General features: G+C 50.8%; 1 protein-coding gene across 1 annotated transcript in view; it reads left to right on the forward strand.

Annotated features, from left to right (window-relative positions):
- The window catches only part of NECAB2 (N-terminal EF-hand calcium binding protein 2), a 70,397-nt gene extending 55,247 nt beyond the window's left edge, over nt 1–15,150 (forward strand). The window contains exons 6-13 of the mRNA XM_059481540.1: nt 9,718–9,854; nt 12,369–12,487; nt 12,605–12,684; nt 13,085–13,141; nt 13,258–13,370; nt 13,680–13,757; nt 14,120–14,211; nt 14,395–15,150. Coding sequence (XP_059337523.1) covers nt 9,718–9,854; nt 12,369–12,487; nt 12,605–12,684; nt 13,085–13,141; nt 13,258–13,370; nt 13,680–13,757; nt 14,120–14,211; nt 14,395–14,423 — 705 coding nt within the window. The 3' untranslated portion in view covers nt 14,424–15,150. The remainder of the gene's footprint in view (nt 1–9,717; nt 9,855–12,368; nt 12,488–12,604; nt 12,685–13,084; nt 13,142–13,257; nt 13,371–13,679; nt 13,758–14,119; nt 14,212–14,394) is intronic.
- Nucleotides 15,151–15,164: the final 14 nt, after the last annotated feature.

Below are 15,164 nucleotides of genomic sequence, written 5' to 3' on the forward strand. Positions count from 1 at the left end.
CTTCAGCAGTGCTGTGTCCTCCTGCTCTCAGACAACACAGCCTCTGGGTCTCTCAGGTGGGATTTGGAAGGCATGAGTTGTTGTTAACATCACTGAGAGGGCTTTTGGAAACTTCATATTATAGAGCTGCCTTGAAATCCAGCTTCCACCTTGGAAGATAACCTGCTTTGCCAATACAGTTGCCATGTGTGAAGCTGCTGTATTAGAAACTAGAGGGCTGTGTGCTTGAGGGACTGCAGAGGAATCATGCAAGCACCACAACCAAGACATAATGACCTGGTTTATATGTGCAAAAAGTCCATCATGTGATAGTGATACTGGACTATTAGAGACAGTGACACTGATCAAGAAGTATATTGAAGTTCATTTATGAATACCTATAAAATCTGAGCTGATTTACCATATAACCATCCCTGCTAAGAGGTGCACCACTCATTTGTTGTCTTACCAGGCTGAGAGAAGTGTTTACAGAGCTTTAGTTCCCTTGAAATTATTTTCCTGTCCTTCCACACCACTTAACAGTGCAACTGGGCTGTATCAATGATATTTATTGCCTCAGGATAACCAATCCCTTCTCCTACTTCCACCTTCAAGCACATTTGCATTGTTGTTTTGTGCCATGATGAATAAAAAACAGTTTTCCTCTTCACTGGTGAGCAGTAAGGTATTACACTGAGGGCCAAGCCAAGGAGGAAGGTTTTGCTTTCTCCAAGCAGTTGGAAGTACTTCCCAGTCCTCTACAGCCCTCCTGCAGGCAATCCACATGGGAATCTCCCTTCCATCTATCTTTGAAGCCAGAAGAGAAACTCAAATTACTTCACATTAAAGAAGTGGCAATGATAAGAAGTTTCAGGAGGTAGAATGGAAATGGGAAATTTCTCTCCCTTTTTGCTGCCGAGTAAAGAGCTTGATTTCCTTGCTTGATCAAAATTCATCCATTTTGATTTTTGTGAGGAAGGCAGCATGGAAAGTGAAGGCACATATTTAGCATGTTGATGTCTTGCCAATATAAATTAAAGGCAGATGTCTTTGGCCAAGTACTGATCTTTCTGAAGTGTTAGTGATATTTTTATCAATATTATGAAAGGGTTAAAAAAATCAGGACAACACAAATGTTTTATGATTCAGCTTCTGTGTCTGTTCATGTCTCATTTATATTCATTATTAGCAATTTCCATGACCATCAGGTTTGCCAACTATGTATTTTAAATAAATGTTAACATGCTAATAGAGATCTTAGTAATTCATTCCAGCTTGCTGTTTGTGATGCCTTCCACCACTGCTTTTCCAGTGTGATGTGAATATCTATGACTAATTCTTCCTAATACTTTGCAAGAGCAAGATGGTCTATTCCCGGCTTATAAATCAGACATTTAAGTATTTGGGTAGATGTCTGATTTATACCTTGGATGAGACATCTGCAGCAGAAGCAGGATAGTTTTTCATAAGAAGAACACCTTTCTCCCTCAATTCAGCAAATTGTGGCAGGATTCACCTGCCTGAATTGCAGCAGGTCAAGGTTATTTACCTAAACCTGAATGCTGGCCACCCCATCATGATTTTGTGGAGAGGAGCAGGGAGATCTGGAGCACTGGAGGCACCTTCCTGCTGTGTCACTGAAGGATCACAGCACAGACATTTCCCAAGCCAGGTGAGGGAGGGCTGCCCTCCCATTCTCTCATTTCACCAGCCCCTGGGCTGTGCTGCTCTTCACCTGGAAGATTTTTGGCAAGAGAGCAAGCAGAGCAAGGCTCCATCACAGACAGGAGCTGGCAAAGAAGTATTTAATGAAAAGCACTGTTCCCCACTGTGATTTTGTGAACAAAGTGGTACAAACCTCATCAATGAATTATTCAAAGGCAGGCACTTTGTTCATGTAAAGAAGCAGGAGGAAAAAAACCCAACAGGAAAGAAGCTGTTGTGGGTGGTAGAGAAACCTGTCTGCAGTGTTCAAGCAGGATACATTTGTTTTGGAAGGAGTTTAAAGTCCATCAAATTCCACCACTTTGCCATGGGCAGGGACACCTTCCACCAGAGCAGTGGAGCACAAAGCCCCATCCAGCCTGGCCTGGGCACTTTCAGGGATGGGGTGGTTTCCTTCTGCTCCATCTTCTCCCCATGTGATGCTGTAACCAAGGGTCCCATGCTGGTGGGGTAGCAGGATGGTTAAAAGATTTAATGGATATTTTTAGAAACACTGGAAGAGGTGAAAGGTGACCAAAGCAGCAGGGTTTCGGTAGAGTCAAGTCTGGTTTTGTGCCCCCTGAAGCTCGAGCCTTTTGCTTTCTTTGGCCTTTTCTTGTGGCCAGATCCTGCAAAGGGCCGGGTGATGATGCTGAACATTGTGAGTTGGGAACAAACTGTTTTGCTTGTGAGCTGCTCCTGCTTCTCCATAATAAAATACACATTTCCTAAGCTGGAGAAAACTATTGACCATTCAGGAGTGTTCCTATTCCCTCCTTTTCAAACAATGAATTTGGGGCAAACAATAAATGAAGCCTCACCTTTTTCTGTGTTGTCTTTCTGAGAGGTGCCAGCTGACTAGAGGGCATGAGGAACCATGGTATTTAATTGCTGTTTATATTTCTCACCTTAAAAGACAACTGATTATTTCTTGCTTTATAAAGAGAAAAAGCAGCAATTATCTCGTGCTGGAGGAGCTCGTAAAGTATCAGCAGTAATTAGATTCAGTAGTGGAAGGTCTCACACAGCAAAACAAAATCTGTCATTGTAATTATTTTCCAATACAGTGATGTCCGTGCTGCACTGAAATCACTGCCGGTGACAATTGGAAATGCAAAGCCAAATTGGAGAGAAAGGAAATGAACTTTGGGGTTCTAAATAAAGCTGACAGCAGGACATGTTCCTCTATATCTCACCTTTACTGTTGTGTAGTGCAGTCAGCAAAGAGCAGAGCCAACATGACGGGGAAGGAGGTGGATTGTGAGGGGTGGTGGGAGCTGGGAGAGCGCAGCCAGGGTGGTGCTGTCCCTGGCCCTCCCCAGGTGAGTCCCCTGCCTTAGGGCACAGTGCCCACCCAATGCTTCCACCACCCCTGTCAGCTCTGGGGGTGACAGAGGAAGTGCCTGCGCATGGCAGAGGTGGTGCTCACCCTTACCCACACACCCCAGGAAATGTGACTTAGCTTGGTAAACAAACTGTGTGGGTTCTTGAGCCTGGGAGACTCAATTAGTCTTGTTCCTGTCAGGTCCAGCTTCCACTGCCAGCTGCACTGGGATTTTTCCTGCCTCCAGCTTCTGCCAATTAAGCATTTTGCAGGACTGACCATGGAAGCATCAGCAAGGCTGACCTTAAGTGGTGAGGCAAACTTTAAAAACAAGCTGCAAAGAATCCAAAAAAATGCTGAATGATGAATATTTTCAAGGATGAAGCAGCTCAGATTTAAAGTCAAATCGTTTCTTCCTGGGGATGCTCCAGTTGGGCAGCAGAGAGGTCCAGGAAGCTCTGGTGACTGACCCGGGTGCATGCCCTGTCCCAGATGGAAGGAGAGTGCTTGGAAAGCAAAATTACCCAAAATTGGAGCTGAAATTGCAACTCCTCATGCACATGCCAGAATGAACAGGCTGCAGGGAAGAGTAGGGTACAGCAGGAAGGATTTATGGAGCACCCATGAGGATCTGAGGGTGGCCCTGGACCAGCTGCTGCTTGGTGTTCATCATCACCTTTGGTCCTGGAGAGAGAGTGAGGATATGTGAAAGACGGTGTTTCACTCCCTGCTTGCTCACTGCCAGTCTCTCGGTTCTCTCATTTAATGGACCTGGAGAGGAAATATGACCAGGTGGTGACACAGCACACACCCCTGAGAGCCTTCTCCTGTCACAGTGCCAAACACCATATGTGTCTTATGGACTGGCACTGTACCCAAAGCAGCTGCAAATGCATTTTCCCCTTAAAATTCATTATTTAGATGTGAGAATATGTAAATCATAAAAAACTGAGTGCAGTGACCTTCAATACCAGCTGCTGTTGCTCCAGTAGCAGCAGGGAGCCCAGAGGTATCTCCATACAGGTGAATAGGTTTGCATGTTATTTGTGAGTTAAACTGTTCCTGCAGCAATCCACCCTTCTTGTCCCTGCCTTTGAGATGTGTTTGCAGTGAACAGGAGATGCTGGGCTCCTGGGGCTCGTGGAGGTGCTGCAGCAGATGTGCTCTCCCTGCTGCTGGTGCCAGGCTGACCACGGGTCTCCCCCAGTTTTCAGCCCCCAGCAGCAAACTGCAAACTGCAAACTGCAAGCTGCACTTGTTTGAACAGCTCAGTTACAGCTCCAGAGCAAGAACCATCTGCCAGCAGCCTTGGATGCTAAAAATGGGGGATGGTATTTTTTGTTTTACAGCACAGCCCAGATCAGCAATATAAAGTGCTCTTATTTGCATTCTTACCTGCCACACTTAAGCTTGCCAAAAGTGATGTTGCTCTTTTTTGAAAGATGACACCTCGAGATAAAATAGTCATGGGAAATAATCCTCAAAAAGAACATTTTCCTCCCATCCTCCAGCTAACCTTTTATCTCAGCCTTTCATTTAACTTGAGCAGGTTTTCTCTTGCTCTGCTGGATGGACTTGGTGCTCACACTGAGGGTGTCAGGCTCCTGGGGCAGGGCTGTGCCATGTCAGGGTATGGACCCATGGCAGGGTGGAACAGCAGCGCAGTGCTGGCAGTTCTGAGTTGTGCCCAGCCCAGAAATGTGAGCTGCTCAAGGCTTCTCACAAACCTCATGTTCTGGCCTTGCCTCAAGGTGGTTAAATGAGCAGCAGCTGAAGATTTCTGGTCTGGGTTTGAAGGTCATGGGGTGCCACTGCAGTGCAGCAGAGCCAGGTCTGAAACACTCCAAAGGTGCAGTTAGAGATGTAATCATGGTGATGGGTCAGTGAAATGGTAAAGGATGAGCCAACTCTCCATGTGTTTTGAATGATACATTTCTGAACAATTTCTGTGTCAATTTCTATAGCAAAAAAACAGATGCCGATCTCCAGAAAAGTTATGGAATTTTATAGTTGAAGAACAATCTGAAAGGAAAGGAAGTGCTCATTTAGATTCTCAAAATATATTTCTGCAACTCTTCTCTGAAGCTGATTTAAGAAAATATTGCACCACAAATTAAAACAAAATGTGCTGCTTCAGTTCTGCAAGAGCTGAATTTTCCCCAACTTTTCAGTTCAGTCTCCAGACCAGAAAGCTGCTTCTCCATGCGACGCCATCCGGAGCGATTTTCCTGCCAGCTCAGCAGGGCTGTGCAGGGGATCCACCTGGGCTGCCAGACTGTGGGGAGCAGGGACTGGCAGGGACATGAATCTTAAGGTCTCTCTATTTTTAGATGAAGATCCTCATTCACTGCTCTTCTGCTTGTCTGTTGCTGCCAAGTTCATGTCCCTCCATTCTCTCTGAAAAGGAGGAGCGCTTTCTCTGGAGGTCTTGCTTGTGCTGTCCTGGCTCCAGCTCTCACTGACCTCCTGCAGAACATGATTTTCCTCCTCTTCCCTCCCATTTTAGGTCTATTGCTCCTGGGATTTAGGTAAATCGTATGGTGAAGGTGCCAGTGCTGTTGTCTTGCCAAATAGTCTGAGAGCAGCTTTGAAGGGAGAAAGTCAAAGCATGAGCATGTGGCACAGCCAGGCTGAGCCTTCAGCAGCTTGACCATCCCACACTGCTACATCTGCAGGGTCCTTTGAGTAGGTCCTGTTTGGAAAACAAAATCTGCACTTTCCTTGGAAAACTGAAATAAAATCTGTATCAAATTGCTGCCTTGTGGGTACTAAACACAGCTAATTAGGAGCATGTGTGAAGCAAAAGGCTGATTTATAGGGAGGGCGTTGAGCAGTAGGAGGCCACTCTCCCAAGCCTGTTCCAAGCCTGCTGGGTGAGGGTGCAAAGGGGCCAGAAGCCTCTGGACCCACAGGTGAGCCTGGGGAAGTGCAGCACAGCCCCTGTGTGGGCCAGCAGACACCTGCCCTTCACATCCCTGTGGCTGCACCAGAAATGATGGATCCAGGGCAGCAGGGAGGTTCTCTGATAGTGAGAAAAGAGAAGTCCTGTGATAAATTTCTTGGGAAGGGCCCATGGCTGGAAACCTTCAGGACCAGACAAGGTAAACATGAGATGAGAAGAGTCCAACGTTGAGGTTTGCAGGAGGAGGATTTTACAGCAAAAAACTTTTCAAATCCATATGATGCTGTTGTCATTTTTTAAATCTGAACAGGTGTCTCATTTGGTTTTTTAGAGCTGTTTCGGGAAGGCTGAGGGTCTTTCATATGGTAATGCTTTCATTTATCAACTATTTAAATGCCTGTTCTCCTCAGGTTTCTCCTACTGATTATGTGCCAGGCAATCAGTTTTGGGTCTGCTTTGGAAGGGCTTTGAAAGTCGGGGGGAGGGAGAGGAGAAAGAGGCAGGTCTGAGTGTTATTTTAATTATAAGAAAATATGTCTTGGAAGCAAACAGGCAATTATGAGCAACGAATTTAAATCAGCCACTCAGAGATTACAGTGCAACACATGCCTGGTTTTTAAAGGGCTGGGTGGGTGGAAGATAACCTCCCCATCATGCTGGATGAGGCTTGATGGGTGTTACATGGCATGGCAATAGGTTTGTTGTCGGGTTTTGCTTTTTTAACTGGAGGAAAAGTGTGGGTGAAACAGAGTTGCCTTTGGTTTCCAACTGAAACAGCACCACTCTGGGTGTGCTTGGACTGTGGTTATTAACAGTTGGAGAAGTCACCAGTGTCCCCAGGCGTGGTAATTGTCAGCCAATTTGGCCAGTCTTGCTGGAAGCCAGCCCTGGGAAGTCTTGTTGGTCAGGTTGTAAACCTGTGAGGCAAAGGGAAGGTGTGGGGAGGTCACAGTGGGTCTCCAAGTTCGTGGGTGGTGCAAAATAATCTATATTTTACATCCTGAAGTCTTAATGAGCTGAATAGTGACCTTTAAAAATGCCAGCAAAGAGGTTTGAGATGTTCAACAACATTAAAACTCTCATTCCCCAGTATTTGCTCCCCACAAGGACATGGCCATGAGAGCCCATTTTTAAGCATCCATTTGAGAGTCTGGTGAGGGAAACTCAGCACTGGTTGGCAAATCCAAGCACCCAACAGCATGAAAATCCCAGTTATGCTTTGCACAAGTAACACATCCCAGGGGTGTTTTCATTAATCTGTGCCAGAATTTGGGCGATTTTGGGTGGGTTCCTGTGGAAATCAAAAGCTGGAAGCGCTGTGGTGGGGCTTTGAGCAGACTGTGCCCCTGTGTTGTCTGCCAGGTGTGTGGGAAGGTGCCTTACAGACACATGAAAAGCCTGTGGTGTGGAGGAGGAGGGTGGATTTGGGGTTTGGACCTCAGCCAGCTGACCAGAGACCCAACCCCATTATTTCCTCAAGAATGCACGCTGTCCTTTCCCCACTCCTCTCTCCTTTTTTAATGTCTCTGTTTCATTTCCTGCTTTGTCAGATCCTGAGCTTTCTGAGGCTCTCCTGAGAGCCATCATCACAGAAATCTCAAGGCCATCCTTTCAATGATGTTTTCACACTTGCTGTTCATTGCAAACACTCAGGCCCCCCTGTTCGCTGCAGCAGAGGTCAAGGCCAGGCAGTTCAGCAAAGAGCTTGTCTGGAAATGATGGATGGGAAAGAGCAGGCTTGGAGATGTGCAAGAGTTTCTGGCACAAAGCAGCTTCATTGAGCAGCAATTATTACATGATCTCCATAAATATTTTAACTTCTCAAGCTAAGCAAGGAGGAAATAACTCTTCAGGGTGGAATTAATAAGACTAAACCTCATTAAATCTCACTAGGATAGTCTGACAAATGTTTTAGTAAGACAATGGGAAGGATCCCTTTTATAGTTGGTCTTTTTAATGGTTTGTTTTTGCAGCCCTGAAGAAGACACGTGCTGGAGGAAAACCTGAGGGATTGTTAAAAAAACCTCTAAGCATGTGCATTTCTGATTCAGATCCTGAGAGCAAATCTCACAGCTGGGCTGGCAAATGGCCAGTTAGTTAAGTGGGAGAAATAAAATCCCTGTTGTTTTGATTTCAGATCTATTTGGCTTACTGGCCTGTCAAAAAGCATCAGATCTTCACGAACACCCCAATTTTCTCTGCACTGGCTGGAATAGCTTTGTACCCAACGTCCATCCATCCATCCATCCATCCATCCATCCATCCATCCATCCATCCTGCATATAGGGAGTTCAACTGATTTAAATGAATGTGGGAATCACCTGTTTGATTTTTCCTAAAGCTGAACCAAGATTATAGGCTGTGGTTAGGTAATAAAAAATCCACCATTTAACTACGCATCCTCTCACAGCTTCAGCATCACCATCACCTCCCTGTGCATCACCCTCTCCTGAGGATCACCGTGTGGTGCATTTCCCCCAGAAACACTGTGGCTGTGAGCAGGTTTTATTATGTCAGACAGAAGTCATTAAACGCTGCTAATTGGATGCTCAAGAAGGCGTCAAGAAATTAACGCTCCCATTCCAAACCAGGGCAAGGAATCAGCTCTGTGATCAGTTTCCCCAAAGGGTTTTTTCCATCAGCTCATTTTTCTTTTATGATTTAATACAGGAGATAAAGGCGGGGATAAAGGCCCTCTGGGTTCTTGCAGAGCTGCTCCAGTTGCCATGGAAATAACCCTTGTTAATAACTTCACCATGAAACTGGGATAATTTGCTTTGGGGAGCTTGGGGTGCTCGTGTTGTGCTGCTGCATGCTCAGATCACCAGCGGTGCCGGGACCACTCCAGTCCCATAAGTGTGGTCACTGCTGATGGAATGCAGGAAGCCAGGACATCCATCCCTGTCTCATGGCTCCAAAAATCCAGTCATTCCTCCCAGAGGACTCCCATGCTGGGAGATGTGAGCACACAGGGACAGAGTGCCCAGCAGGGTTTTGCCTAGGCAATGTGCTGTCCCAGCAGGCATTGATGGGTGGGAGTCTGGGAAAAAGTGGTGCTGTTGAGCCTGGTTTTGGGGAGCCTTTGTTTCACTGCAAATGTTTTCAGCTCTGATGCTGAGTGGTTGGCTTCAGCCAGAGCTGGGGAGGTCAGTGGCCACTGGGCTGGCCTTGGTCTGGTTGGGCTGGTGTTGAACTGGTTGGAGTGGTGTTGAACCCATGCTGGATTGGTTTGGTCGGTGTTGGACAGTCTGTGCCAGTGTTCCTTTGGTTGTGCCAGTGTCCCATCTGTGCTGGTGACTGTCAGGAGGTGGAGGAGCAGGGCAGAGCTCAGCAAGGCTGTGTTGGGAAAGGGGCCCTGGGTGCTTCAGGCAGATCTGTTGTTCTATTAAAATATTTTTAGGTGTTCTTAGTCTTGAAAAAGTTTGCATTACCCTGGGAGCTCCTGTCAGTCAAACAACATGTTGAGCCCTGTGAATCATTCCAAACCCCTTTAACTTGAGTGCTGGGTTGGCCATACTGTTGTGGACTAGGGCACTGTATAATGTGCTGAACTCTCTGAGCAAGGGTCTCCAAAGCACAGGACACACTTTTCATACCTACATGCACTGGCTGCAAGGCAACAGTAAAGTAATGTAAGATCATGCTAAAGAGAGAAACTACAGGCTTTGGGTAACACCTCTTTACATCGTGGTGACATGGGAGGGGACCAGGGAGGGCTGTGGGCCAGGGGCTGCACTGCCCAGGGACCCTGGTGGTGCTGCAGGTGCTGCCCTGGCACTCACCAGGTGCTCCCTGTGTGTCCCTGCAGGTGTACGAGAGCGGCAGCAACGTGGACCAGTTCGTGACGCGCTTCCTGCTGAAGGAGACGGCGAACCAGACCCAGTCCCTGCTGAGCTCCGTGGAGAGTGCTGTGGATGCCATCGATGAGCAAACCAACCCCTCCAGGTCTGCAGCACTCCTGCCCTCCTCTGGTGCAGGAGGGTGGGAGGGGAGGAGGAGGAGGATGCTTTTGTGGGGTGAGGGAAACGCAGCAGACATTGTGCAGCAGCAAAGGGGAGCTGGGCCTTTCTCTTTGCCTCCCTTCCTGGCTTCCTGAACTCTGGGGGCTTTTCTCCACTGCTCTGTCCTGGCCTGTCCCTTCCTCTCCTGCAGTCCTCAGGGTCACCCTTAACAAGAGCACTGTGTGTGGGGATGCAAACCAGGGGCAGAACCTGGCTGGGCAGCACTGGGTGCACAGGGCTGTAGCTCTGGGCAAATCACTACTCCCACCCAGGGCAAAACACAGCCTGAGGTGGGCTGGGGACAGCCCACAGGGAAGATTGCCATGCCAGGGATGCTGCCCCTCCTGCCAGAGCACTCAGCAGGTGTGACAATCCAGAGGGAAAGGGTGCTTGTGCACTGAGGACAGGCAGTGCTGTCCCCCCAGTCTCGTGAGGGGCTGTCCCCATGCCAGCAGCCCAGCACACACCACTGAGCTTGGGCGGCACAGAGGAGACCGTCTCAAGATTTCCCGAGTGCTGCCAGGGCTAGGCTATCAGGAGTGGCAGCAGCAGAGGCAGAACCTCAGCACAGCCCCCTCGGTGTCAGTGTCACACAGCTCCCCAGAGTGTCACTGTCACCAGCTCTAACCAGGACAGGTTGCCATGGAAACCGGTGTGTTTGTCAGACCAACCCTTCTCCTGCTGTTCCTTCGAACCAGGAGGCCTTGGAATGCTTGCAGGGGGATGTTTTGGCTTCCCAAAGCCATGAGCAGGCAGAGAGGCACATGGAGAGTGAAAATCCCAACTCCCTCCTAAGACAGACTCTGTGGAACACAGCGAGACCTGGGCAGCTCTGCCACCATCTCACCAGCTTTTCCAGCAGGAATGCTGTGGGTTTCATCATCTCACATCCTTTTCTTCTCCTTGTTTTGTGGCAAACCTTGTACAAAAAGAAGTAGGAGCTCCTGCAAAACAATGAAGAGGAAACAAACCCAACATCAGGCGGAGCAATTAGAGCCCATGAAAGACTATGCTGGCTTTTATTTGCTGATGTGGGGGCCGAGATCATAATGGGGAGTATTGTAGTTATTTTCTCATGAAGATAATAGCTAAAAAGAAAAACAAATCCCACAAAAAAATTGTCTCCTGCATCCGCATGAAGACAAAGAGGTGGCCTAAAAAGCATGAAAATAAAGGGCTGTAGAACAAAGTGCAAAGGCAGAGGTCCAAGATGGAGACACCTCATTAAATTCTGATTAAAATAAATCTCTGCCTGTTTTTGCCTAATTTCCTGTCTATTGACAGGGGATAATCCAAGACCAGCAGTGTTATAATTGCACAGCCTGTAGCAAAGGGATGCTCCTGCACCCTTTATTGTTGTTCCTGCTTCCTTATCTTGGAGATGTTCTTTGGGACCTGCACACTGTGTCCCTGTGTATATGGTGGAGCCCACACTGGCTGATTTACAAGGTATCTGGGGAAGGAGAGCCCAGCAATGGTGCTTAGGAGGAGCCAGGTGCCAGGGGAGGGACAGGAGGGCAGGGAGATGCTGGCTGGTGTGCTGCCCATTGGGCACTCAGCACATTATCTCCAGCTGGGAGCTGCTTGACTAACAAAGAGGAGCCAGGGCTCCCAGGCACCTCTGTCAGCAGTCAGCTGGCACAGAACTGCTCTTGCTGGAAGGAAACACTGGAAATCCTTTGAGCTGCTCAGCCTCTCCCTCTGTGGCACAGGATTCCTCTTGGTGGAGAAGAAAGGAGAGGGTCGTTCTTCCCCAAACCCATTCCCCTCTCACTCACGTGGATGGCAGCTGCAAACCCTTGTGAGGATGGCAGATCTCTCATGTTCTCTGGCTCGCAAATAAATTATGTCCTGGGAGGAGCACCAAGGACCTGGTGCTGGATGGTGATTATGGATGCTCCATCTGTGGAAGTGTTCCAGGACAGTTTTTTGAATCTATGAGCAACCTCCAGGCCAAATGGGCTTTGTAGACTCAGACAAAGAAAGCATGCTGGAGAAAATGATACAGTGGGTGTGTTTCCATTCTCCAGAACTGCAGCTGCAGTCTGTTGGTGGGATGCACAGCCTCTGCTCATGGGCAGTCTGGGTGGCAGCAGTTTTTCCTGTCTGAAAGCCACCAAAGGCATTGGACTGCAAAACCAGCCCCAGTAAGGTGCAGCTGGCTGGGCACAGGGGCCTGAATGCCCCATGTTGCAGGTGTCTGTCTAGGACAGAAGAAAAAGGCCCTGAAGGCTGCTGGTGGTGCCAGGAGGGCTGTGCTGTTCCATGAGTAGGAAAGTGATGGCTGCTGGAAGCAGCCCACTGACATTCCTTTGTTTCTGACTCCCTCCAAGGGCTCTGGCATCATGGGCAGAGCTGCCAGAAAGGAGGCTCCAGTGCTGGCTCCCCAGGCTGGCTCATGCCACTCTGTGAGTGCCAGTTCTGCTGTCCCGACACCCTGTGTGCTCTCTGGTTGCAGACACTATCCCAGCAAGGATGGTCATGGCCTGAGTGACACCTGGTATGACAATTCTGTCCCCAGCTACTCTCCCAACACCTGGATGGTCCCCAGGGAGCACGGAAAGAGCCTCCAGGCTGGTAAGTGCTGACGGCCTGGGGTGGCTTGGAGCACTCAGATCCCAGCAGCAGCACAGGGCGCTCAGGGGGTGCCTGCAGGTGCCCCTCAGTCCATCAATGTCTCCTGGCTCTGTGCAGGTTCCCCTGACTCCAAGGCAGAGGGGCTGGAGGGGCAGATCAACAGGCTGGCCAAGCTGATTGGCAAGCTGGAGGACAAGGTAAGGGCCAGCGTTTCCCTGTGTGTGGCTGTCCTGCCATCCCAGGGACAATTCAGGCACCTTGCCCCAGCTGTTTTGGAGCAGGGATGATGATTTGGTGCTGGGGATGTTGGCTGCAATGGGAGCAGATGGAACTTTTGTGAAGGGTCCTGACTGGAGGTGTGTTGGGGAGGATGAAACAAGAAAGCTTTATAAATATGACTGCTTAGCAAAAGATCTGTCCCAACTGCGCGACCCCCCAGCAGCTCCTACAGAGGTGCAAGTGGCTCTTGGAGCCCGTTCCCTGTGGAAAAGGGGGCACAGTCATTGCAAATGGTGGGGACAGAAAGCCACCAAGCAGGGAGGGACAGCAGCCTCAGGCAATCCACACCCCCTCTGCTGCTTGCTGCCCTTTTCCCAGACGCTGTGGTTTGACCTGCACCAGCGGCTGTCGGACAGCGAGAGCACGGCCTGCACGGTGAGTGTGCCCGTGTACCCCAAGGGTGCTGGGGTGCCCCTGCAGCACAGAGCCACACTGGGGGGGGGGTCACTGTGTTCCTGTGGTCTCACATGCTGTGTTTGGGGGCCCTGCAGTACCTGCTCCTGGTGAGGAACGAGATGACGGTGTCACACAAGCACCTGAGCGAGTTCTGCAGCTCCCTGAAGCAGTACCTGAAGAGCGTGGCCGGGGAGCGGGACTGCTTCCAGTGGGTACCAGCAGCAGCTGCCTCTTGGGGGCTGGGGAGGTGGGGAGATGGGGCTTGGGGTGGGGTGGAGTGGGGACCAAGCAAAGGACTGAGGAAAGCAGCCAGGATTTGGGATGCAGTCACACTCAGCCACCAACACTGCTTTTGCATGGGCTGGGGAATGCTGGGATGGTGGGCGGGCTGCCCCTACCTGGGCTGCTGGGGCTGGGTCTCCCCTCAATAGCCCACCCAAGAGCACACCTGTGGCTGCAGAGGGGGGTGGGGGATGGCTCACGTTGGGGGTTCACCCGCTCTCCCTGTTTCTGCCAGTGTCACTGCAGTGAAGCTGCCTGATGGGGTCACCTTCATCATCTATGAGTTCTGGGAGACTGAGGAGGACTGGAAGAGGTAGGGAGGGGATGAACAAGCCCATTTTGGGAGGCTTGGGTGTGGAGGGTTGTTAGAGCAGCTGAGCCCCAAGCTCTGTCCCCTGTCTGACAGCAGGACTGAGGAGCTGTCTGTCTGTCCTAGGGCTGTCCCTGTAAACAGGACAGGGAGTTGGGGTGGGTCTCTACACCTCCCAACTGGGAGTGCCTTTGGATGTGGTGATGGGAGGGGTCAATGTCCTGAACCACAGCAGGGTGCTCTGCACAAGGGGAAGTGAGCAGGATTGCAGGCACCCAGCCCTGCCAGAGCTGGGTGCTGTGGGGGGCTGGGATGGTGTTTCTGGGGGTACTGGGTGTCACCCACTCTCTTCCACCTGGGCACAGGCACCTGCAGAGTGCCACCTGCAAGGGCTTCCAGCACGTCAAGGTGGACACGCTCAGCCAGCCCGAGGCCATCTCCAGCGTGGCCGTGCCAGGTAGGAGGGCAGCCACCCCAGGGGGTGGGGGACAGGGACCCATGGACAGCCAGAACCTCTCCAGTTGTTGGGGAGCAAGGGTGGGCAGGGGGCATGGTGTGAAGGACAGCATGGGCTGAGCTGGCAGGGCTGGGGGTGGGTTCAGGGGCTGGGCAGGTGTGACCCAGCGATGTTCCCCTGCAGCTGCCTGGTGCACCCTGAGCCGAGAGTGACGGTCAGTGCCAGGGGCCTGCCAGCACCTGTCCCCTCTGCGACGCCTGGGGGAGGTGTCGGTGTGACCTGGCTGCAGTGAAGGAAACTCCTGTGTGTGTGTGTCCCCCACCCCAGAGAGTCCTCCCTCAGCCCCCCACCACCTGGGGCACCTCTCCCTGGTGTGGGTGGTCTCAGGGGAAAGAAGGACTGCCAGGGAGGGGCTGGCAGGGTTTGGGGAGGGGGACATCCCCAGATATAGGTAGGCAGGGAGGGGGACAACGGGTGCAGGCAGGCAGGCCCTAGGAAGGAGGGATGGGAGTGGGAGGTGGGAGGCTGGAGCCCCCCCTGAAAGCAGGGAGTAGGTTGGGGGTCTGTGCAAGTCCCGGGAGAAGACTGGGGGTTGAGGCTGTGCCTGGTACGTGTGTGCCTGCAGGGATGGGGACCCGTGCCCCAGGGGGGAGTCAGGGTGGTGGCAGAGGGGCGTTTCCCTTCTCCCTAGGTGCCCCTTAATCCTTTTCAGATGTGGGGGGTCCCCAGGGGTTTCCTTTGCATGTGCACAGTTGCAGCTGGTGCCTTGTAGGCGTGAGAGTGGCTGCCTCCCCTCCCTCCCGGGGTCTGTACTTTGTGTGTCTGTCCGTCTGGGCCAATCCCACACCCACCCCGCCGTGTGTGGGGGTCCCTCAGGGTGTGTGGCACAGGACCTTTGCCAATTCCCTCTCCTGTCTTTATTAGCCACTGTACAACGGGGACGGTGATGCCAA

The sequence above is a fragment of the Ammospiza nelsoni genome, chromosome 13 (assembly GCF_027579445.1).
Source record: "Ammospiza nelsoni isolate bAmmNel1 chromosome 13, bAmmNel1.pri, whole genome shotgun sequence".
Taxonomy (NCBI): domain Eukaryota; kingdom Metazoa; phylum Chordata; class Aves; order Passeriformes; family Passerellidae; genus Ammospiza; species Ammospiza nelsoni.